The following is a 25616-nucleotide window of genomic DNA, read 5'->3' as shown; positions in this document are numbered from 1 at the left end:
CTAACCACTAACCTACCGGAGGCCACTCGTTATTTAGGTAGTTAGTTTGGAAAAAGGATGGATATAAGTCAAATCCGAAAATATCTAGGCCTTTATGAGACCCATTGTGCGCTTCTTAACCAGTGCCTTAGATGGTTAGGATTTTACCGATTTTAAATATCAAACTGGAAAGTTAAAATTTTTGTCTGAATATTTCTTCTGAATTTCATTAATTTTAATTTAATGTGGGAATATTTTATATCGACAGACATAAGGGAAGTTTATACTTAAATAAATCGATTTAGAATTACAGGTAGAGGACCATACATATATGTATATATATCAACACTAATGTTCGCGAAGGATACAAAATTAATTATGTATTCCAAAAATGTACATTCTTCATAGGCTTTCAAGAAGAACTAGCTATGAAAATGGAACTATGAAATATGAATTACTTTTTATTTACGTATCTTCTATGACTTCATTTAATATTCGTAGAAAATTACAAAATTAAGAAATAATACACTCATGTATGTTTTTTATAAAAATCACATAAAAACATTTAAAGGAAATGGTGTAAACATTCAAAATATAATTTCAATATTTGATTAAATTAAACTCAAATACACTTAGCTAATATTTATTCTGAATCATAAAATGTGGGTTAAATTAATATTATAAATGTATATTCTAAAATAAGTTTTTTTAAAAATATTGTTGCTGTTGTACGTTCCACCTGTTGTTAATTGAATTGCATAAAAGTGTGAATAAATTTTGTTAATTTAGCAAAAAAAAAAAGCGAAATAATAATTCAATAAAACGCACCCAAGTCGCTAAATGATTAAAATATTAAATAAGTGTGAGAATTTTTGTGGCGTTTGAAATCAAGCGCTGTCGTTTGTTTGTGAATGAAATCTGTTCATGCACCGAGATTAAGGTTGTAAACTGTTTGAGTGTGTGTGAGTATTTGGGTAATTGTTAAGAAAAAATAAACTTACCTGAAAAACCATGTAGCCGGAATCGTACATCCAAAAATCATCAAGTGTATGACCTGGTTTTGATAATTGCACCGCAATACATTGTTTAAGTATTAAACGACAACGTTGAGGTCCACCCGGTGATTTTGTACCCATCTTTTTTTATTTATTATTTTTAGATATTTTTTTGATTTTAATCAGTATTATTTTGATAAAGTGGCTTTTTCTTTTAAATAATTAAGAACACTATTGCACTGGGGTTTTTCGTTTACACAATATTTAACATAATTTTTAAACTCTGGTGTTAGAACAGAGCGTGAGTGTTGTGTTCTCTTGACAATAGTTGAACTTTAAACACTAGTATAAAAATAATTTATCATTCTTCCGGGGTTATGTCGAAAAAATACTTGTCAAACTTCTGTTGTTCTGTTTCTTCGAGTTTTTTTTATTATATTTTGTTGTATGAACATTATCGCGTACTTGCACACGCGCATCACCTTGACATCTCATACGAATATTATGGGTTTGACGTTTTGAAAACAACTCGCGACGACGGATGACAATCAACTAACGAAGCCAGTTTTTGTTTCCTTTTAGCCAAGTCGTCGTCGTAGTTGTTGTCGTCGTTTGCCGTGATGTTGTTGCTGCTGCTGTCGCAGTGATCGCTGTTGCCAATAATTCAGTTATCAGCAAGATGTGAAATGAGTAAGAGTGCGAGTACGAATACGAAAACGAGTGTTAGTGTTTAAACAAAAACTCCCAACTCCAGACACTCTTTCATCAGTTTTTGTATACATTTTGTTGGTAGTACTTCTTTCCCAAGCTCTAAAATGAGAAGATATAAGAATATTAAATTAAAGAGAGTGAGAAATAAAGTTACTTAAAGAAAACAAATTAAATTAAAAAAAAACTTTTCATCATTTAGAGTATGTGAGATATTTACAAGCCACCAGCCAGCCAGCCAGCTAGTCATCCAACCAACTAGACATACAGACAGTGAACATTAAAAGATTTAGATTCAGAAGAAAACAGCTAAAAAACAAACTGGTAGTACTGAAACTTGTATTGTCTCTGTATGCGTGTTTGAGAATTAGTATCTGTGTGTATGTATGTGAATATCTACTTTACGTGCATGTAATTATTAAAAAAAAACACAAAAATTAACCTAACTGGCTTAAAAGTAATTCTCACAAACAGACCTTTAAAGTGTGAATTAAACGCAAAATTCTTAAGTCAATAGGATTATAATTTTGAAATGATTTTTACTCATTTAGGTTTTCAATTTCATGCGAATTTAAAAATTTAATTTGCATATTTTTAAAATATAAACTAAATACATACTTAATACTTTTTATTAACACAAACGGATTTATTTGAAATAAATAATGTAATACCCAGCAACCAATTTAGCTTATATCAAAAACAGAAAGTTCTTGAACGAACCACCACCTTATCGTGGTGCCGCCTACTTCTACTAACCATACTTCTAGTCTAGTCTATAGTCTAGTCTATAGTCTAGTCTATATTCTAGTCTATAGTCTAGTCTATAGTCTAGTCTATAGTATAGTATATAGTCTAGTCTATAGTCTAGTCTATAGTCTAGTCTATAGTCTAGTCTATAGTCTAGTCTATAGTCTAGTCTATAGTCTAGTCTATAGTCTAGTCTATAGTCTAGTCTATAGTCTAGTCTATAGTCTAGTCTATAGTCTAGTCTATAGTCTAGTCTATAGTCTTGTCTATAGTCTAGTCTATAGTCTAGTCTATAGTCTAGTCTATAGTCTAGTCTATAGTCTAGTCTATAGTCTAGTCTATAGTCTAGTCTATAGTCTAGTCTATAGTCTAGTCTATAGTCTAGTCTATAGTCTAGTCTATAGTCTAGTCTATAGTCTAGTCTATAGTCTAGTCTATAGTCTAGTCTATAGTCTAGTCTATAGTCTAGTCTATAGTCTAGTCTATAGTCTAGTCTATAGTCTAGTCTATAGTCTAGTCTATAGTCTAGTCTATAGTCTAGTCTATAGTCTAGTCTATAGTCTAGTCTATAGTCTAGTCTATAGTCTAGTCTATAGTCTAGTCTATAGTCTAGTCTATAGTCTAGTCTATAGTCTAGTCTATAGTCTAGTCTATAGTCTAGTCTATAGTCTAGTCTATAGTCTAGTCTATAGTCTAGTCTATAGTCTAGTCTAGTCTAGTCTATAGTCTATAGTCTAGTCTAGTCTATAGTCTAGTCTAGTCTAGTCTATAGTCTAGTCTAGTATATAGTCTAGTCTATAGTCTAGTCTATAGTCTAGTCTATAGTCTAGTCTATAGTCTAGTCTATAGTCTAGTCTATAGTCTAGTCTATAGTCTAGTCTATAGTCTAGTCTATAGTCTAGTCTATAGTCTAGTCTATAGTCTAGTCTATAGTCTAGTCTATAGTCTAGTCTATAGTCTAGTCTATAGTCTAGTCTATAGTCTAGTCTATAGTCTAGTCTATAGTCTAGTCTATAGTCTAGTCTATAGTCTAGTCTATAGTCTAGTCTATAGTCTAGTCTATAGTCTAGTCTATAGTCTAGTCTATAGTCTAGTCTATAGTCTAGTCTATAGTCTAGTCTATAGTCTAGTCTATAGTCTAGTCTATAGTCTAGTCTATAGTCTAGTCTATAGTCTAGTCTATAGTCTAGTCTATAGTCTAGTCTATAGTCTAGTCTATAGTCTAGTCTATAGTCTAGTCTATAGTCTAGTCTATAGTCTAGTCTATAGTCTAGTCTATAGTCTAGTCTATAGTCTAGTCTATAGTCTAGTCTATAGTCTAGTCTATAGTCTAGTCTATAGTCTAGTCTATAGTCTAGTCTATAGTCTAGTCTATAGTCTAGTCTATAGTCTAGTCTATAGTCTAGTCTATAGTCTAGTCTATAGTCTAGTCTATAGTCTAGTCTATAGTCTAGTCTATAGTCTAGTCTATAGTCTAGTCTATAGTCTAGTCTAGTCTATAGTCTAGTCTAGTCTAGTCTAGTCTATAGTCTAGTCTATAGTCTAGTCTATAGTCTAGTCTATAGTCTAGTCCATAATCTAGTCTATAGTCTAGTCTATAGTCTAGTCTATAGTCTAGTCTATAGTCTAGTCTATAGTCTAGTCTATAGTCTAGTCTATAGTCTATAGATTAGTTTAATATTGTTAAAGAAGTAATACATTCAAGTCTCCGGCTATAGTGTTACAGCAAAAAGAAAATAACACCGATACGATTGCCTATACATACTTGTAGTATAATAGAAATCTCATGAAAATGCGTTGTCGTCAGCGTTGTTGCTGGTTGTGTTGTTGTTGTGTTTATTGCTGTCGACTCATGTGCAATTGCAATTTATTTCATTGTATTCTATTTCATTTATGGCAACATGATCAAATTTGAAAATAAAATAAAATTCAAATTAAAATATGTAATTAATTCATATAAGTAGTATTAATTGCAACAATAACAATAATATCACAATTAATTAAATTACAAATTTCTAAAACATTTATTAACGGTATGAGGAAATAAATAAATAAATCATCTTAGAAGCTAAAAATGGGCATGAAATTTTACATTTTTAGGATTTGAGAAAAAAGATCGTTTTTTAAGTTTTTGTGGTTTTGTTATAAATTTAGATCATGGTGTAAGCAAAAAAAAAAATAATAATAATAATTGGCCAGCATTTTGTATCTGAAGTAGAGTCTTAATAACTTTAGTTTTTTTGTTGTTGTTTTAGTTTTTTAATTAATAAAAAAGTTATGATCTCATCACCTACATATCTTGTTTGTTAATTCTTTCTTTTATTTATTTTATACATGTAGACACCAGTATTTTTTATTTTATATTTCACATTCTTAATTTTTGCTTATTTCGTTATTCCATTTCAGTTTGCCTGTTTTTTTTCTGAAGTTTTTCTATTTATTTATATTTTTTGTAATTTTGTTATAATAAGATATGGTACCAGCTTTGACCACTTCTTAGAGGTTCTGTTCGGTATGTGTAGTGTCTGTCTCTCTGTCTGTCCAGCCGACTCTCTGTCCGTCCGTACGTTGGTTATTTCTTTGTTTTGTGATTTAAAGCTTAAAAATATAAAAGACATGCCAAGATACTGTTTTGGAAAAAATGAAAGAAAAATAAACCTTTGCAGTGTTAGCAAAAAAAAAAGCAAACAAAAGGCGGAATGTGTGAAATAAATGTACTGTTTTTAAGAGTCAGTCAATTTAAAAGACAAATACTTGAATACAACAAACACACAGTTCTTAAGTGAAATTTTGTGGGTAAAAACCAAACAAAGAGACACAGAAACTAAAATTAACCCTTAAACAGTCAGTTATACATATATTCAATATTTTACATGACCTTCAGACAATATATGATGGAGCGGTGAACTGCCGGTTTCGGAATAAATTCCATATTATTTCCACATAATCTTTGCAGGAGTGGAACATAAAATGCCTAATTATCTGGTTATATAAGTTTTTACATGAAGACCCTTGCTAAATTTTGCTTAAAATTAAGTCGTTAAACTTATTGTTGGAATTTTTTATAACCTGAAAATAATATATTTATTATTCAAATACAAAGTTATAATTATGAATAACTTAGAAAACAGAATATTATGGATTGCTAAAAAGCCATATATGTAGAAAAGTACATAAAAACAAATGAATATTAAGTATATTTAATGTGTAAATATTGCAAAAAAAAACTTACAGGAAATTGAATTTAAAAGTATTTGACAAATAAAAACATTCAAATATTTATGTCGACAAACAATCTATCTTAGTTACGACTTAAACGTTTTAAACGCTTGAATTCTAATTGTCTATTCATATTAAAGGTATATTAAAGGGTTAATTTTCTTGCTAATAGCTGTAGATACAATCAAATTGAAGAAGAATAGAGGTAATTTAAAATTTTATACTGTTTTGCTGTTGCTTCTTTTAATAATACTATATGCGAAGTTTTTTAAAATAAACCACAGATCAGCGGTTCTCAGTTGGAGGTAAACATGAGTTTGGTAGTTTACAATGTTCCAAAAGAATGTAAAAACACACAAAACAAAATACAACAATACCAAATCTTTTATACAAATACTATACACACACAAAATGAGATTTATGTAAAACAGTTTGAACATTTGTTTGTGTCACATACGTTGCATGAATATAAAGTAGTAGTCATTGTGTTTTTATTAAGCTAAAAATTTGCAAAATATTACAACATTTTAGAAACAAAATCACCTGAGATTATAAGTATGAAAGCTTAGAATAGAGGTCACTGAAACTTTAAATTTATTAATATAACAAAAAAAATTAACCCTTTATATGGTACTTAAGTATACATATACAGATGAAAATGTGTTAGAATAGAATAATATATTCGTTTGTACCGAATCTTGAGGTGAACTTTGTAGCATGATTTTTGATAGAGAATACTTGAGACTACAATTAAGACTGTAGAAGATACTATAATCGAGACTATGGACAAGAATTAAATTGGAAATATAAACCAGACTATGGACAATACAATAAACAATAGTCGAGACTATAATTGATAATATTTTGAAAACTATAGTCAACACTATACTGTAGACGAAGCTATAGACACGGATATAGTCGTTACTGAAGTCAAGACTGTAGTCGTGTCTGTGGTCGACACTATAGAGAATACTTGAGACTACAATTAAGACTGTAGAAGATACTATAATCGAGACTATGGACAAGAATTAAATTGGAAATATAGACCAGACTATGGACAATGCAATAAACAATAGTCGAGACTATAATTGATAATATTTTGAAAACTATAGTCAACACTATACTGTAGACGAAGCTATAGACACGGATATAGTCGTTACTGAAGTCAAGACTGTAGTCGTGTCTGTGGTCGACACTATAGAGAAGAATACAGTGGTTTCTATAGACAAGACTATAGAAAAGGAAGTAGAATTTACTCCACGGAAGTACTGAAAATACCTCAAGAAGTTGTGATTTTAACACAGGATTGTCATAGGAGGAATGTGCTTTTAATTGATTCCAAATTCATTACATCTGTAGTCATTCTCAGGAAGTAATTATTAAGTTCTTTTTTTCTTTGGTACTTTCACTTTTCACTTAGTGATACTTTTGAAGTGGTGATAAATGTTATTCTTTTGGATGTACTTCGTTTTATTTTTGCTGGAAATAGGCAAGACTATAAACGATGGACCAGTTCATACTATATACAACAGTCGAGACTTTAATCGAGACTACAGACAAAATTCTACTGGACACTACTGGAAAGGCTATTAGCAGCACTAGTGTCCAGACTATAGACAAATCGATACTTCGAAAAGAAAATAATATATAGTAAAGAAAATAACCAAGTCAATTGTAAGGTTCGTGGACTTAACCTTTTAACGTTTATCGACATTTATAAACTTTTTTTGAATAACAAAAACTATAAAGGCAATAATTCGAGCAGAAATCAATTGTAAGTGTCAAAATAAAAACAAATTAAATAACTCAAAATATCACACCCTTTAAAAAAGAATAACTAAAATAAAAACTGAAATATGAACCACCAATCTACAATGAACTGATTAAAAACTCTTCAATTGCCTTTGTTATTAAATAACTGAATTCTCTTTGTTATTAAATAAATAAAAAGTAACAATTACAATCGAAATACTTCCATAACTTTAGCTATAAGACGATTTGACATTTAGATTCAATTTGGTGCAACAATGAACATTAAAGTTCTCACGCCCTCCTTTTGTGGACATGAGTGCTTTAATTGAACAGACAGTTGGAATGAATAGTTCTAGGTGTCATTTATACAATAACAAAATCTTTATGGAATTTTAATGATAATAAAACATAACAGGTATTACAATCACTTTTTACAGCAACAACTTGAACAACATTGTATGAGATGTGAAAGCTATAGATGTGAGATTTTTGTATTTTTGAATCGTGGCCCTCAGTTGCCTTAAAAAATTATACTAGACGCACCCACTTATGCGAATGTTAGTATGAATCAGTATTTGACAATGTTAATGTTTATATTACATTGACAATTGCTTATAATGGTATGAGTTGTCGTTGATACTTATGACAAACCACTCATTAACACTACACGATTTTTCTTTATGTAAATTGTTATGTTGTATACATACAAATACAAACATAGTTATATACAAAAATATTGATTTTCTTTTTTCAAAACTACAATATCAATTACATACATAAATTTCATCAAATGTTTGTATCATTCATTCATTTATTTATTCCTTTTGTGTGTTTTTTTATGATTTTATTTACTATGTGATTAAAAGGAAAACATAATGTGCAAATTACAAGTATTAATACATACGCTATGATTGGATGTAAAGAAATAAATCTTTCCTGCAGTTTAAAGTGATAGGGTTCCGGTGAAGTGATTTTTCTAACATATCTGCAGAACAAGTATGTATGTTAATTGACCCTAAACAAATAATAATTATCTTTAAATGAAGTTGTAACTACTAAGATTGGATTAAATACTTTGTAAGTAGATGTATATTAGAGTTAAAAATCAGAAATATATAAATACAATTTCGCAAAATGTTTGGATTAATGTATTCACAGACTCCTTGCAAAACTACTGGGTTATGTTTAAAATCTGTAATTGTATGCATGTGTACATGTAACATTTGTACACATATATATACAATTATTATCTCCCCCACGACTGTAGGTTATAGTGAAATTATTTTTAATGAGCTGTCATCGGTGGCAATGTTATTTTCTACTTCTTCTCTCCTAAATGTGGAATAAAACATGTTACAACTTTAACAACAACAACTACTACAACCACTGCAACAAAACCAACAAAGATACAAAAGTAGCTGTAACAGATACAACACCTTACAACTATGGCTGGAGCGCCGCATAGTGGGGATTTTTCCTCATCATTTGTTTTTGCAGATATAAACTTTTTTTATAATTTTCATATGCAGAATGCAGCAGCATTCAATGGATATTAACAAACATTTTCGGCGGGAAATGCCACTCAGTGTTAGTGGATGCAAAAACGAATAAAAAAAAGAAAAACATTATCACAAATAGAAAAAACAACAATAAGAAAACATTTAAGCAAACTTTTGTTCATACGTACATGCAACATTGTCCAATCGTGGTAAATATAGTAAATAACGTAAAACCTGCAATAGTTTCGTTTTTTTCTCATTGTTATTGTTTTTCTCAACTCTATGTCAGATGCAATGCGGCAAACAAATGAAAAAAATAGACAAAAAAATCTGAAAAATTAACGAAAAACTAAAAATAAAACAACAATAACAAGATTTTGCTCTGGTTTTTTTTTAAGTGCTGACTGTGGCACTTTAGCAACACCGGTAAACAATAATAAATCAGCTTAAATGTAACAGCAACAAACCTACAATCATGCCTTCAATGTGTTTGTTGTTTGTTTGCCATTTGCTTAAAGTACTTGTAAATTCAGTATCCATCCATAGCTGTTTACATGAATGGGTGGTTGTTTGGATGGATGGATGGATCAGCAAACAATAAATGTATTATGACTTTGCAACGAGTTAGAGTTTTCTTCATCATCTAGATATTTTTCTTATATTCCTGCAATATTTAAAGGTCTTACATACATATAGTTACAACAGCTGGTTTTAATTCAGCACAAACTAGGGTGGTTGGCTTTTAATGATTTTCTTCTTCTTTTATTTGGGTGGACTAATTGTCATGCTAGGTCTTAAATATAATATTGGATATAGTCTAGACTACAGTATTTACTAGGTCTAGTCTAGGTTGTCTATAATCTGGACCATTGTTTGGACTACAATACATTCTGTAGTCTGGATTATAAACTTTACTATAGTCTGAACCATAATCTAGATTATAGTCTAGACTATAGTTTGGTTTATAATCTAGGCGATAGTATTCACTAAAGTCTGGAATATAGTATTAAATACAGTTTAGACTATAGTCTTCACTACAATCTAGACTATTCTCTTTACTACAATCTGAACTATAGTCGAACTATAATCTGTACTAAAGACTTTACTATAGTCAGGACTATAGTGTTTTCTGTAGTATTCATATATATGTATACAATAACTAAAGTTTGGAATACTTATAAGTAGTGATGCTGTCTCAGTTGTTCATATGGGAAAGATGTGTGAAAAGATATGTATTTTTATTTAACATTTTTATGCAAATAAATGAATTAAAAATGAAATAAGTGAGTTCATATCTCATTATTTCATAGTGCAACCACTTAAAAGTAATTATAAAAAGTTCTTAGCTTTTAAAACTTGAAAAAAGTAAAAAAATCTATATCTTTTGTTAAATTTCCGGTAAGAAGAGTCAAAATTTTTAACTTTCATTTAAATAAATTGATGTGAAGGGTTCATTCGGTACGTAACTGACTTCTAAACTGTGAATCTTACTTGCTACAGTTCACAATGATGAAATGCTGTCTTATTGTTTCCAAAGTTGGCAATTTTCAGAAGAAGAAAAAAAATAAAAGAAATATACATACATATGTATATATTTATTGTACTAATGTACAACTACATACATATGTATGTATAAATGTGATCGTTTGTATAATGAAATAAAATTGTAACATAAAATGTAAATTTCATTTTCATGATGATGATGATGGTGGTGATGTTATGATGCAGTTAAAATTGCAACAATTGTTTCGTTTTTTTACTATTTCTAAACAGATTCTGTTTCAAAAAGAAAAAAAAACTCTCTTCACATTACATTCGCATCTTACAGATAGTTGTGGTACTGTGCTGAAGATGTATACCTGTATAGCCATCGAAATGATATAAAAAGTAATGAACGTACGTACATATCTATGTGTGTGAATTACGAAATGAATAAATGAACGTATATATGGATGGATGAATGTATGAATGAATTTATGTTATCTGAAACACATCAGATGATGCGAAAATCCGACAAATGAAAATGAAAGTACTTTGTTGTGTTGTGCTGCTGCAAATGCATTTTACATATTTTCACTGCAATTATTTTAGTTTTTCTCTTTCCAAGATCTCTTATCATTTACAAAACTATTTAAATTATCATATTTACATTTAATCATTTGTTGAATTTTAAGAATTTCCTTATTTAGCAAACGATTTAATTAATACACATTAAATACACATACACACATACATATGTACGAAATGCTTTCGTTTTCTTTAAGGCGGAAGAAATTTTGTGTATTGTTCGATAAATCTATGGAAATGCAATTCTTAAAGTTGACTCTAAGTCTCAAGTCATAAGTTGTTTTAAAATGTAATATTCAATTGGATTTTATTTTAGTTAGTGTGTTTTAGTTTCCCCAACAAAATATTTGGTTACTTGAACCTTTATTACTTTGAATTGTAATTGAAACTAATTAGAGTGATTTATAACTGCGTAAGCATGAATAGATAGATAGATATAGATAGATAGATAGATAGATAGATAGATAGATAGATAGATAGATAGATAGATAGATAGATAGATAGATAGATAGATAGATAGATAGATAAATAAATAAATAAATAAATAGATTGATAGATAGATAGATAGATAGATAGATAGATAGATAGATAGATAGATAGATAGATACATAGATAGATAGATAGATAGATAGATAGATAGATAGATAGATAGATAGATAGATAGATAGATAAATAGATAGATAAATATATAGAGATATGACTAAGCTCATTTACTCGTATTAATGTTGCAAAAATTACAATACATTGACATTAAACTAATTAAACATTACATCAAGGTTTTGCAGCTTATGAGAACTTTTTACACATAAATAATATTTGATTTAAGAAATTTTTTTACAAAATAAAGCATATTTTTCGTGGAAATTTCACGGCTTATACAATTTTTCCATTCGTACTAATGTTAATGGCGCCAATGATCAACGTTTTGCTGTATGTACGTACGTGCATAACAAATAATTATAATGTTTGCAGTATTTACTACGGAATATGAATGAATGAATGTGAACGAGTGTGATGGTGGTTGGTGGCTCTGTTGAATGCATCCATCCATCGTACTTGAGTGTTTGTTGCATTTAATATTCAATTATGTGAACAATGTGGGGGCGCTGATGTTATTTTCTTTTATATTCATTTAATTTAATTTTTTTATGCATATTTTTTTTACTATATTTTTACGTCTTTTGCTCTTTACAAAGTTGTTGTTGTCTGAATACATGGTTGTTGATGAACCTGTTTCATTACTGTGGTACTTTTATTGCAATTTTTGTAGTAGTAGTTTGTTTGTAGTTGTTGCGGAAGGTCGTTTATTGACACCGACCAACTATTATTACGAGTGTTTGTAGGCAGGGAAGGTTGCTAAAACTGCATTTACACAGCCAGAGAGATTTCTACAACTTTCTTCTGTTGCTGTGTTTTGTGGCAATAACATTTTAAGTGTTTTTTCGGCTTTTTAATTTTTACGAATAATTAAGTCTAAAAGAGCTACTGCAACTGCAGTTATTGTAGCAAAAACAAATAAAAATAGTAAAAATAAAACATTTCCATATGCCGTTAAATTTCAATTTAAACATAAATTTCATTTTCGTTTATTTGTAACTCAAATTTGTTAGAAAGTACTGGGAAAACAGCAACGTTAGATACAAAAGTGAATCTATAATTTCCTTGTACGCAAAAAAATACTATTAAAAAAGTAAACTTGCCATAAAAAATGAGGGTTTTTGGAGGAAAAAAAGTTTTAATATCTTGTTAAATATAACATAATGTTGCGAGTATAAAAATAACATTTATGTTAACATAGATAAGTACATGTTGCAAGTACTACAATACTCGTACACTTTTAAGTTTAAATGGATAGACATTTGTATTTAGTTTTTAATTCAAACATACTTATGAACATGTTGCATGCTGAGCTTCTTGTACTACCAATGTAGGTTAAGATGTTTTACACAAATGTAAATTAACACTAGTTTTTTTCCTGAATAAAACATGGTTTTGTTTTTGTAGTTACATTTCTTTTCTTTTTTTTGTATTTTTATATAAAGCACGAAAATAGATTCATTATTTCTTTTCTACATATTAAATATCATCATCTTCTTTATCATCTTATTGTAGCACTTTTACTGATCATGTCTGTCGAGTGAGGTTTTTGTATTCAGCACAGTAATTAACACTTGTAAAGGGTGTTTTCTTTTCTTCTTATGTTTTTAAGATTTTAGCATAAATTACTTTTATTTTTAATTTACCTTAAATATTTAAGTTTCTAGTTTATTTATTCTTTAAGTTATTTAAACTTATTTTTCTATACTTAGGTGTTAGCACGTTGTATGTATATTTGTATTTTTTTACACCTTAGAAATTAATCTTTTACATTTTTTGTCTTATTTAACCTTTTCTGTTTAAAGCGCTATGATTGAATTAGTAAATGAATGTGCAGTGTTTTAACAAATGTCGAGATTCATTAGTTAGTTCCAAAGTAATTTCTTTATAAGAAAATGTTGTTTACTACTTACATATGTAATCTTAATGTTTTAATAAGTTTTTTTTTTTAAGAAGAAGAGTTTTGAAAGAGGTGGATTTCACACCGGGTAAGATCTATTAAATTGTTTAATTTTATGTTTTATAAATTTGTTGCGCCTACTTTAGACACATTCGCTTTTTTACAACATTTAAATGTGTATACATACTATTTATTATATAGTTGTATTATTAAGTGTATTTAGTAGAGATGGTCAAGTGAGTGAAAAACGTAATTGTTTGGGGAAATTTTCTTTGATGAGACAAGAAAACAAGTTAAACAATTTTTTAGAATTAATGTAAAAATTTGCGAAAATGTCCAAAATTATGTGAAAATTCTTTAAAAACAATTATTTTATTTAAATTCACAGATTTAAATTTTGAAATATTTACATATGATTAGGATAGGGTGATAGGAGTGACAAGTGAAGGTGCTACCATTTGATGATCAGAAACTTAGTTTTGTGGACGTAATTCTTAAGAATTTTCTAATTAATATTCAAAGGGATATTATATACGGAATAATGTCACTACCAAGACATTTGAATTCTGACAATGATGAATGCCTGACAATGATGAAGGATACACTCAAAACTTTCTCTACATTCGTCTGAATCCGCAGGTCCAATTTTATATAGTAATCGTGTGTGCTCACTTAAAATATGCACCATCATACTAACCTCATTATTTCGCGCATGTGATTTTGTGTTCGTCATGTTGATTACCTCGAGAAACCTTCACTATTCTATGGATACTATAATGGAATGTGCTCTTATGAAATTTGTGAACTTGTTAACGAATCCCGCACGTAACATATGTCATTCGAAAAGAGGACACCCATTTGTGATTGATTGGCCAGTAGATCGCATTATGCACTACAGAGAGTATTCGTTCTTTAGTCGTACTGTTCGTATGTGGAACAAACGTTCCCCAGTCTTTCTTGTCACTTGCAATGTGTGTAGGTGTAAATTGAACATCCACAAAAACTACTCTCTTTATCCTCAATCCCATAACATATTTTCCTAGTTCCAACACAATCCATTCCATGAGTAGAAGTCATCGCCTGAGTGATGGCCGAGTAGCCTGGTAGCCATATGATGTAAAGCATATCTCTGGAAGTGTATTCTGTTAAAGCTTACATACAATCCATTACGGTCTTAGATTGAATCTTGAAATCTCAAATTGATAAGAAAAAAGTTCACATTGAACGTTTTTTAATCACATCGTCCTAAAAATAACATTTTAAATAGAACAAGGATCATTGTCTAAAGATCGTTTCTTTAACATTTTTAGAGAGAGCACTAAGTGCCACGATCTTTTGTGCAGCTCCTTGGTTCACCATAACAGGTTAAATGAGAAAGCGAAAGTAGTGATGGAAACGACTTTATTGAGGTTTCTAAATGGTGACTATCTGCAAATCTGACACATTAAATGAAAATTGTAGTATTTTGAAAATTCTATACAAAATTTTATAAAGCCCCAGAGGACTTTCCATTCTAACATTGTACTTTTCATATCTATTAAAGTATTACACTTTCTAAATTTTTAACTTCTTTTGTGAAATATATTAATATAGGTAAAATAAAGCAAATTCATTCACGTTTCCCAACATCATTTATAATACACGCATTTCGACAAGTATCACGTGCTCCTCTCCAATTTAAACAATCAGTCAGTATGTCAGATATACAGACAGACAGACATACATTCAACATAAATCTCTACGAGCACCTCACTTAATATCCCGATATTTACGCGCTTTAAATATTGTTGTGTTAGCGCTCGCTGTTTTTATTGTTGTTAAATATAGAAAAAAAAGCAACCTGCAATTTTAAAAACAGAAATTAAAAATTATAAAAGTTATCGGGTTGTGGTCTTGTACACAAACGATCATACCGTACGTACGTAAGTTAGTTGATTTTGTTACGCTTTAAGCTTTTCATGTATGTAATTATGAGAGTGAGTACGCTTGAATGTATGTATTTCTTTTTTATGTGATAATGATGTTAAATACAAATCATCATCATGATCATGATGATACAATATACAACACACAAAAAAAAATCAAGCAATTTTAAACTGTTATCGCTTTTGTTTTGCTATTGTGTAATACCGAATTTTAACACCGTGAAACATTTAGAGAAGTTGGTGGCAGCAACAAAATTTAATAAAAAAAATTGTTGATCATTCAAATGTTTACTGGAATAAATACTTTGTATTTGGCCTATAGTCATGTTTTCAAAAACCTAAGAATAACTCAAGAGTTCTTCACAAAGTTTCAAACAAAACACTTGAATGTGTTAAGTATCTGTTTGTATATAGGTAGAGCTTTAGTCGATCTCTAAAGCTTAGATATATCTATCACTTCTATCTGCAAGAATTCTGCTACGTATGAGTATTAAGTTCCTAAATATTTATTATTTATTGTTAACCCACAAAATCAACCTGCATTCGTGTGCATCTGAATTAACAAAAAATAAAAATAAAATTTACATTTCCATAGCAGACATAAATAGATCACGTATTTATTATAAATCATCTTTAAAACTTAATAATTGTACAAATAACGACTTAATGAACAACATCAGTGTAATCATTATGTTTGTTAAAGTTTAACTTTATGTCCGTCCCAACTACTGTCATTTACCTCAAGTAAATAGTTTTTTAATTTGACAGCAAGATGAAAACAAAATAAATAAAATTAAAAAAAAAAAACAAAAGAAATGTAAAGAAAACAAATTTAAAAAATTTCAAAAATTAAAATGAACACACTAGGTGCCATAGAGAGAGAGAGAAAGAGAGGGAAATAACAAAAATTATACAAAAGAAAAAAAAACATCATTGACATGACCATAAATATCTGGCTGAGGCTCAACATTACCAGAGTAATTGCCCAATGATTTATGGTTACACACGTACATTAAGTTTAGCTAAGTTTTGTTGCTATTGTTGTGTTTTAAAATCTAACCCAATTAAGTAAAACAAAGTTCATGGTACCGATTTACTACAGAGTTTGTTTTTATTTAACTAGTTTCGCTTAAATCAATTGGCAATATGAATGAAAGTTGTAAATACGGTTTAAGTTTATTAATTTATAAAATTTGTTTAATATTTTTTTGGGTGAATCTTTAAAATTTATGCTTTCATTTTTTGCAGTTTTAACTAATTTAAATTTATCTAATCTAGTTTCTTAAATTCCTTTCTTCGCCATCTTCTTTTCTGCTCTAAAATTGTCATCCATTAATTATGTGATTTTTTTATTACATTTTTTAGCGGAAATACATTTTAGAACTTGAATAGAAACCATAATTTTGTAGATTTATGCTGACCCAGCGTATATAATCGTATTTAACCTTTTAGAGGAAATTTGAAAAAAAAATTAAAACGAAAAACATTTTTAGTTTTTATTATGTTTAAAGTACTTCTTGTGTTAAAATAATCGCTTTTCAGTGGGGGGTCATTTACACAACCTCAGTTTTATTAGTTGATGGTAATTTACTATGTTGATCTATAAGAGGTAATCGCACAAGTAGATATTTTTTTGTCTTCAAATATATTGTTGTAGATTTTGTGTATAGTTAACCCATTAACTACTTTAAAGTTTCGGAAAAAGAAATCAGAAATGTAGAAAATTCTGCATTTCGGAATAAACAAGTAATCAAGAAAATTTTTACGGCAGGTACTCTTTAAAGAGTTATCAACCTAGGATTCCTAATGAAAGATTCTGAAGATTCCTATAGGATTCTGAATGAAGTCTAATATTGACTTCACATAACTAGTAAAAAAAAAACATTCATGAACTCGGGAGTAGTCTGAGAAATAGTTCTGCAAATATTGAAAAATTCAGATCGTGACCTTACCACAAAAAGGTATTTTTTTAAGTCCCCGGCACCTCAGACTAGATGGTGGATAAAATAAATAACAATTGAGACCAATTGAAGATTTTATGATCCTTTTTAAAATACAAATAATGTTGGTAAGCGAAATACAGGAATATAAATGGGATATATACTCTACGTAATATCGTCTTATTATGATTACTCATAGACCTTCGGAGCCTTTAACCCAAAATATAAAACCTAAAAATCTTTAGGGCTGGAATGCAAATACCCAAAACACATTCAACTGGATAGTACTTTACATAAAGCAGTAACCGAAAATTAGTTTTGATGACCTAGGGAAGCTCTTATCTTTCACGGAATCTAGAGGGGAATCAGAGGAACCATTTTTCAAACATATAGAAACTAACACGGAAACATAATGCCTTCAAATTCCACGATTCCAAGTAAATGAACATACCAAGATATTATGATGATCTTTGAACTCCTGAAAGCCTTGATATGGATCCTAATTCGTTGGCCTATGAATTCTCTTCTCTTTCATGGAACCTAGAAGAGCTAAAAGGAATCAGAGAAACCATTCTTCAAACATCTTGAAGGTAACACGATTCCTAATGAATGTGTCTAATTACTTCTTCATTATGATAACCTAGGAACTTCTGGAAGCCGTTATCTGGAAAAATATTTCGATGACCTAGGAAAGATTTGATCTTTCATAAAACTTAGAAGGGCTGAAATCAGGGAACTATTCCTGTAACACGAAAGTTTTATGATAAAAAAATGCGCATAATTGTTCAATGGAAACATACATTATGGTGACCTATGAACTGGAAGCCATGATCTGAACTATATTTTGGTGTCTAATATCGGAATTTTGTTGGTCTCAAAGATTCTTCTTATCTCTTAATGGATTGCATATATCCAGAAGATTGTGAATGGTGCTGTAGTTGGATAGATTAATCCAATAACGTCAGGTAGAATTCATAAGTCAACTATAGCGATACATCCATTATTAAGAGGACCATGGACCATTCATACAGTTTTCTTAACTAGTGTACCCCTTCAACACTTTAATAAGAAAAGTATGAAACTGATAAAACAGCAGGATTCATCATCAGAGAAAAGTTTGTCATAAGATAGCCTGGAATTAGGGTTTATATCGAAAATAGATGTTTTATTTATCAAGTGAGAAATGTTTTATCTAAGACTTTAAACTTTAAACTTTAGCAAATGATAACAAACTGGACTTTCTGAAGAACTTGGTCGTGAATTTCTATTTAGGTATAAGAAGTTGAAGCTCTTTCTTAAGCTTGTTATATTTTAAACAAAAATATTAAAACTTAGAATTTTAATCATATTTAGAGAGTATAAATCTAAAATTTTGTCCCATTTACTTTCATCAAAAGAATACTTTTTATTCCAACTCTATAATGGGTTAATTTCTTGCGTGGATCAGTGAATTTTCTCTTAACCCAGATTTTAAGATAATTTTTTTTAAACCAAAATGAAAAAATAACGTATATTATTATTAAAGAGAAGAACTTATTTTGTAGATTTCTATAGTTAGTATTTAAAAAAAAAGTAATTACCTTTCCGAAAAAAATACAATTTTAACATTTGTCTTGTTATTGGACAGTAAAAATACACATACAAAAATATGATCATAAAAAAATTGTAAATAAAAAAGTAAAACATTTCCCATAATTAATTTCAATTAAGTTAAAATGTTTTACAATTGTACGCATACAAGATACAATAGATACAACAAACTCAAACAATATGCATTATTTAGAAGAAAAAAAATTGTAGAAGTAAAGTAAAAGAATAATAATTGTATAAATATGTTTCATTCATTTAAAACGTTTATGTGGGTTGGTTGATCTAAAAAAAGGGTTTCTTCTATGTTTTCTTAATAATAAAATAACTGATGACTTTTACCAGACACATAAATATTTATTATTAAGTTTTTCTTTTCGTTTTTTGTATTTGAAAACTTTGTATAAATGAAAGTTAAATTAAAGATGATTTTTATGCTAATCTTAGTCAATTGATGATGTCTTCTTTTTTTTCATTATATATTTTTTTTAACTGATAAACAGTGTTTTTTGTCTTCTAATAATTTTATGCTAGTGATTTTAAGCTTATTAAAGACGACAAAACAAGAAGAAAATAAATACAACTGCAGTAACTACTTTGAATTTCTGCTTGAAAAAATTCCATAGTTTCTCTAAATGTGAACTTAAAAGGAGGAAGATCTTTAGGCTAAAAATGCAACATTAAGTACAACAAAAAATAACATAAAATGAACGAACAAAATGTTTGTTGTTGCTGTTGTAACAGCTATAAAATGGAAGTCGTGTCATGATCATTGCAACAAGATAAAAACTCAACAATTGACTCAATTAGCAGCAATAAATAGGTGAGTTAACAAATATTTTTCCACTCAATAGTTGCAAAAACCATTAAAAATGAAGATTAAAGTAAAAAAAAACTTCTGAAAAAAAACTAAGCAAAATTTAAAATTTTTCAAACCAAAGTTAAATTGTCATAAAAACGGTTGAGAAATAAAATTTAGTTTGTATTGTGCATATTGATGAAACGTTGCAACAATAACTAACCAAAAAAAAACAAAATAATGACATCATTATCAACTAAGTAATGAGGAAGGGTAGGGGGAATCTTCTACCACTTCTTGCACTCTGTATTAGTTAAAGTCATCAAATGATGTGTTTTATATAATTTTACAATAACTAATGCAATGAGTTGACTAAATGAAACATGTTAGTTGTTAAGTTGAAAATAACACAATTATACTTGAGAGCTGGTGTATAGGGATGGGTAGTAAAAGAAATGGTATGTTAAATTCCCAAAGCTTTTGATAGTTTTTTTGTCAGTCTTGCTTAAGGTTACAGGTACATTTTATGGGATTACAAAATTTGAATTTATTTCAATCCCCCTGTTCGCTTGTCTCCTACAGATTTATATAATGTACCTTAATATCATCTGATTTTCATTTGATTGCTTAAGATCATAATTTTCACATGATATTGTTATCTTTGGAATTGGTTCTGCGAAAGCGTTATGGAGTCAACTCTAGTTCTAAGGAGTGGTTCTTTAAATTAACTCTTTAGTTAAACTCTTGTCATTCTTGGAATTATCTAGCAATAGATCTTTAAAAACACATCTGGGATTTGAGATATCGTGTCCAGAAACTTGAAAATATCCAATTTTTTTGCCACTTTTTGTGACGTCTATTCTGTCAACTTTAAAACAAAGGCCTGTTGTCTCTTCTTTTTTATTCTTCGAGATATCTTCATCTAAATCTTGAAATGTTATGGTTTGCGGTATATTTATGGTATTTGTACCCTACACTGTTATATTGCGAAGGGTATAAGGATTTGTAAACACTGTTTATAAAAAATATTACATCCACACATATCTAAGGAAGTTCCTATCAACTATAAATCACTTTTTTTATTTGACTTAACGATGTGTGTCTGTCCGTCATATTTCGACGGATGATATCTCAGAAACTACAGTAGATTCTTAAACAATTCTCAAAGTGTTTTATAGAAAATTTTGGGAAATTTGGAATGTGATTTTTTTTTCAATACATATAATGTTTTTTTTTCAATTTAGGTGAAAATAGCACGATGAAAAGAATATATAAGCCATTATTTTAAAGTTGATAGAAAGGACTTTCAGATGGCATAAATGAAGTAGTCTTGGCGCTGTTGTAATGTCTCAAAAAGGTTCAAATCAAATTGCGTTTCTTCAAACTTCAGAATACCTTATTTCAAATCCTAGATATTTTTAGAAAACTTCGGAAGTCAAATTAGGATTAAGCGGTACTGGGTTAAAAAATTGTCGGCCGGTGAAATTTTACGATAATTCGACTGTGTGATTCCATTCCATGTTAAGAACCCCTTCTGGGAACTTTGTTTTTTAAATGATTTTTATAATGATGGGAAAACATTTTCTAATCTAGTTCAACGACTTTAGATTATTGTGAATCATACAATAGTTTGCTATAAATATTTTAAAATAAAATAGTAGTAATTTATTAAAATATACAATTTTAAACAAAACGAAAGTCTATCAAAAATTGTTAACTGTATTTTTCTAACCCATATTTCTCACAATTAATCAGGGTAATAATCAGGGTATCTTAAAAAAAAAAACTAAAAATAAAAATTCAAATTTATGCAAATAATTCTTATAACAAATGGAAACGGTTTATTTTTATTTGTTTATACTTTGCTCAAATCAATTTATCATCAAACTTCTATTGATGCGAACAAATATAAAAAAACAATCACTAAATACCTCTTAATAAACCAATTAATTTAAGTAGACTTTTGACCATCAATCTGATGGGTTCAATACTCAATACAACAATTATCCCCCTGCAATTATCAAATGTCATTGGGTGATTTCATACCAAATAAACTAGCAGTTGAGTTTGTTGATCAACTAAACAGCAACAACAACTAATAAAGTTGTATTAAACGAGCATAAAACTCTTTAACCTTTGGATCTAATTCAATAATATTTATAAAATTATATAGACCGACCGGTTATAAAACCGCAAATTACGTCATTATAGTTGTATGAATGTATTTAAAAATGTATGTACATCATTTACGAGTATGAAAAAGGCAACATCCGTACATTTGATTAACATTCATTAAAATAAATTTAATTAATTGCGTACTGAAAACAAAACAGCAGCAGCAGCAGTAACAGCAACACTATTTCAAACCAAACAAAAAACAAACAAATAAAATTAAATAGTTGCAAACATCAACAAAACAATATTATGTAGTAAAGTATTTGAAAAAAATATATATATATTTGGCACCAACAGCAACAATAACAACAACAGCACTAAAGCTATAGCTTCTTTATACTTAAACTAACAGACTGTAGTTTAATTGACTAACTGGCTCGGTCGTTTGACTAACTGAATGACTGAGTGACTTAGTAATGTAACTAGCGATGCGGAAAGTATATTTGCTCATTTTCACATTAATATACGAACAAAAAACACACACAAAGTATTTAAAAAAATACTACCGAAAAATAGTAACAAAAGCCGCATCTTGGCGGTCAAATGGAATTGCGAATTATTATGTGGCCACAAAAGATCCAACCATTCAGTTCAATACAATTCATTCATACATTTCTATAGAGTTTAAGTTAGATATTTCGACTATGACGACGTTAAACTAACCGAATCGTAGGGTCTGGTTACACTTAATTTATTATTTCTTTTTTATTATATTTTTCTTTTAAAACAAAAACAAATCTTTTTTTTTTTAAATATGCAAATCTACCGGATATTTGTAAGCAAAGTAACACACACAAAAAATATTCACCAACCACTGTAAAACACAATTTTAAATTTTATAAGATTTCTTTCTCACATTTTTAAGATTAACAAGAATTTCCGATTCTTTTTTTTATTATTATAATTGTTATTGTTGTTATGTTATTTTAGCCGTTAATATTAATGTAATTCTTGGGCCATTGTTTGTTTGTTTGTTTCTATTCCATTGTTAGACCCCCAGACACTTGCACTATTTTCTGTTTCTAATTCTTAAACAACCACAACAACAAGAATAGTTATTATACTAATAACAATAAAAAAAACTTGCCATATTTTTCCAGCTTAAAAACTTCAACTTCCAACTGAACTAATAAGAAAAAGTTTAATTATAGATCTATAAAGTACCAACTATAGCAATAACAACAACTAAAAAGCTAACTGAGGAAACAAGATTTAATAACTATTTTTAAAACTGGCTTCATTTTACCATGAATCCGAAAGTGAAAAAAAAAACATATTTCTTAAAAAAAATACAATAATACAACAATACTGAAACAAGCAACAACAAGACAAGACATGACTGTTTGTGAAAATGCCATGAGAACAACTTGTCTTGGTGCAATAAAATACCACCAGCTATCAAGGCATAACATAGATACCCACACTCACACATACACATTTATGTATAATACAATATGTATGTTGGTAAAAATACCTGAAGCCCTCCTGCTAAAATTATTTACAATCCGTAACGAAAATATTGCAACGGTATTCCTGATATTTCCACAAAGAATTTCTATATTAGAGGGCTTTCGGTTAAAGTGAGAAAATATAAAATTCTGGTGAGGAAACAAATTTTTAGTAAAATCTTAGATTTCTAGTAAAAAATTTTAATTTTTAGATAAAAATGTGATAAATTAGATTGAGGTTTTTGAAAATAATATATTGTTCATTGTTATCTATGACCTTTCCCTTTTATGTCTAGCAACACATGAATTTCGTCCTTAAAAAAACTGCTCTTTTTTTGTGGATATCAAGAAAAAATCAATTGGTTCATCAGTTCTGAACTGAAGCAAATCCCTTAACGTACGCTCTCAATCGATCGAAACAAATAATAGTCGGTCGGGTGGAATAGAAATTCTCAAACTTTTCTTTTTCAGTAGGGTTTCAAGAGATATTGTAAATTGTCATACATGAACGTTTTCCTTCCAATGCTTGTTCCGTCATAGATTCCCTGATATGATATGATCTGGTCATGTTCCCGCCAAATACATTGTCATACCATAGCATGGCCGGACTTTTTGTACGATCTCTTAGGCTTTGGGTCTTCATAATGGATCCATCTTGTATCGCAAGTAATGATTCGGACATCATATATATAATGACTAATTTCCCTACTTTCGGATGGATCCTGCTTCTGGCAAACGTGTTAAAAATCAGAAGTTCTTATTAAGTTTGACAATGGAGTAATGTCACCAGTTCTTGCTCTTCAAACTTTTTCCAGCTGACTTGTTCGATGTCTTGTATTCTGTGTCAAAATTTACTTTTGAACCGACCGAAGTCGATCCATAATTTTTTTTTAATTAATGAAAGCAAACTCTTGACGTCTCCATTTGTATTGTCATCTCATAGAAGTTTTCTCTTCCTATCATTATCCTCTTCAAATAATTATATACAAATAGTACCGATAGTACCTATTCATTTTCCTTCGCCTTAGGGATTCTGGTCCATAAATATTTATATCTTATTAACAGTCATAATATTTTAGCATTACACTGTAATCTCAACCAAGTCAGTATCTATCATAACATTGCGGAATTTCTGATATTTTTTTCACTTTTAACAAGAAGTTGTTTTAACTGGCTGTTGCTGCTAACGCTGCATGATCCAAGCTAATGTTGTTATTGCTATTATTGTTGTCGCTGATGGTGGGTGTTTGGCTTTTTAATTTTATTTTCATGCGAACTTGAGGTTTTTTCTTTTCGATATATTTTTTATTTTTTTTATTTTGCATCCATGTAAATAAGTATTAGTTAGTTTCGAATAGGAACACGAAAAAAATTCATAAAAAAATACAAAAACAATAAGCAAATAAATTGCATACAATGGACTGTTAAGTGGAAAAGACAAATGAATAGATGTTTGCTTGGTTGGATGGTTGCCTTTGCTAGGCTAGATGGATAGCTGGATGGATTGGATGAATGTAACTATGTATATAAGATTGCGGATGAAGGAATTGCTTGCCAAATGCTATATGTAACTTGGTATGAATGTGTGCATCTATTAAATTATTAACACACGCCAGCCATCTTAAACATGTAAAGCTAAAGAGCCAAGTGCAATGCAGTGCATTGCATACTTTAAACGGAATCGTCGTCAACTTCCAACATCAACGTCAGCGTCATCGCATCGTTTGTAGGAATGAATACCAACTAAAATAATGTTATAATGATAATAATATTTTGATATAAAGTGAAAGTAAGTTCACACAATTACAATTGATACTTAAATATGTTTTCAAACTCTAGACGTACGATCCTCGTTATGTTTGTTACTTATTTATTTATTCGTTCATACATACGTTCGCGTACATCATATGAATGAAAAATTTGAATGACTGAATGAATGTATGAATGAATGAATTCCTTACCATATCATACCATTCACAAATGAATGGCAGCAACGAAATGAAATGCATAAATTAATACTTATTTAAGATGTTTTAAATGTGAATAGAAGAAGAAACATGCGCAGCAGCACACACAGGTCAGGACATTAAAAACCAAAACAACAACAACAACGATACCGTAAATAAACGCAAAATCATATTTAAAGAGCAGCTGAAACACACGCGAATGTTATTATATTAAATGTATGTATCTGTATATTAAGGAAAAACCACCACAACAACAACAACAATACCATGATCAAAAGAGAAACATATTAACCCCAACATCTCCTCCCCTTT

The 25616-nt window shown here is 29.3% G+C and overlaps 1 protein-coding gene across 2 annotated transcripts in view; it reads right to left on the bottom strand.

Annotated features, from left to right (window-relative positions):
• Nucleotides 1-25616, bottom strand: part of LOC111690689 (dentin sialophosphoprotein) — a 49584-nt gene that overhangs the window by 10072 nt on the left and 13896 nt on the right. For both annotated transcript variants that reach the window (XM_046952842.1, XM_023453227.2), the window contains exon 3: nucleotides 981-1784. In XM_046952842.1, coding sequence (XP_046808798.1) covers nucleotides 981-1115 — 135 coding nt within the window. In that variant the 5' untranslated portion in view covers nucleotides 1116-1784. The remainder of the gene's footprint in view (nucleotides 1-980; nucleotides 1785-25616) is intronic.

This window comes from Lucilia cuprina, chromosome 5, assembly GCF_022045245.1.
Source record: "Lucilia cuprina isolate Lc7/37 chromosome 5, ASM2204524v1, whole genome shotgun sequence".
Lineage (NCBI taxonomy): Eukaryota > Metazoa > Arthropoda > Insecta > Diptera > Calliphoridae > Lucilia > Lucilia cuprina.
Note: the sequence above shows the minus strand (reverse complement) of the source record. Positions and strands in the feature narration are given on the sequence as shown.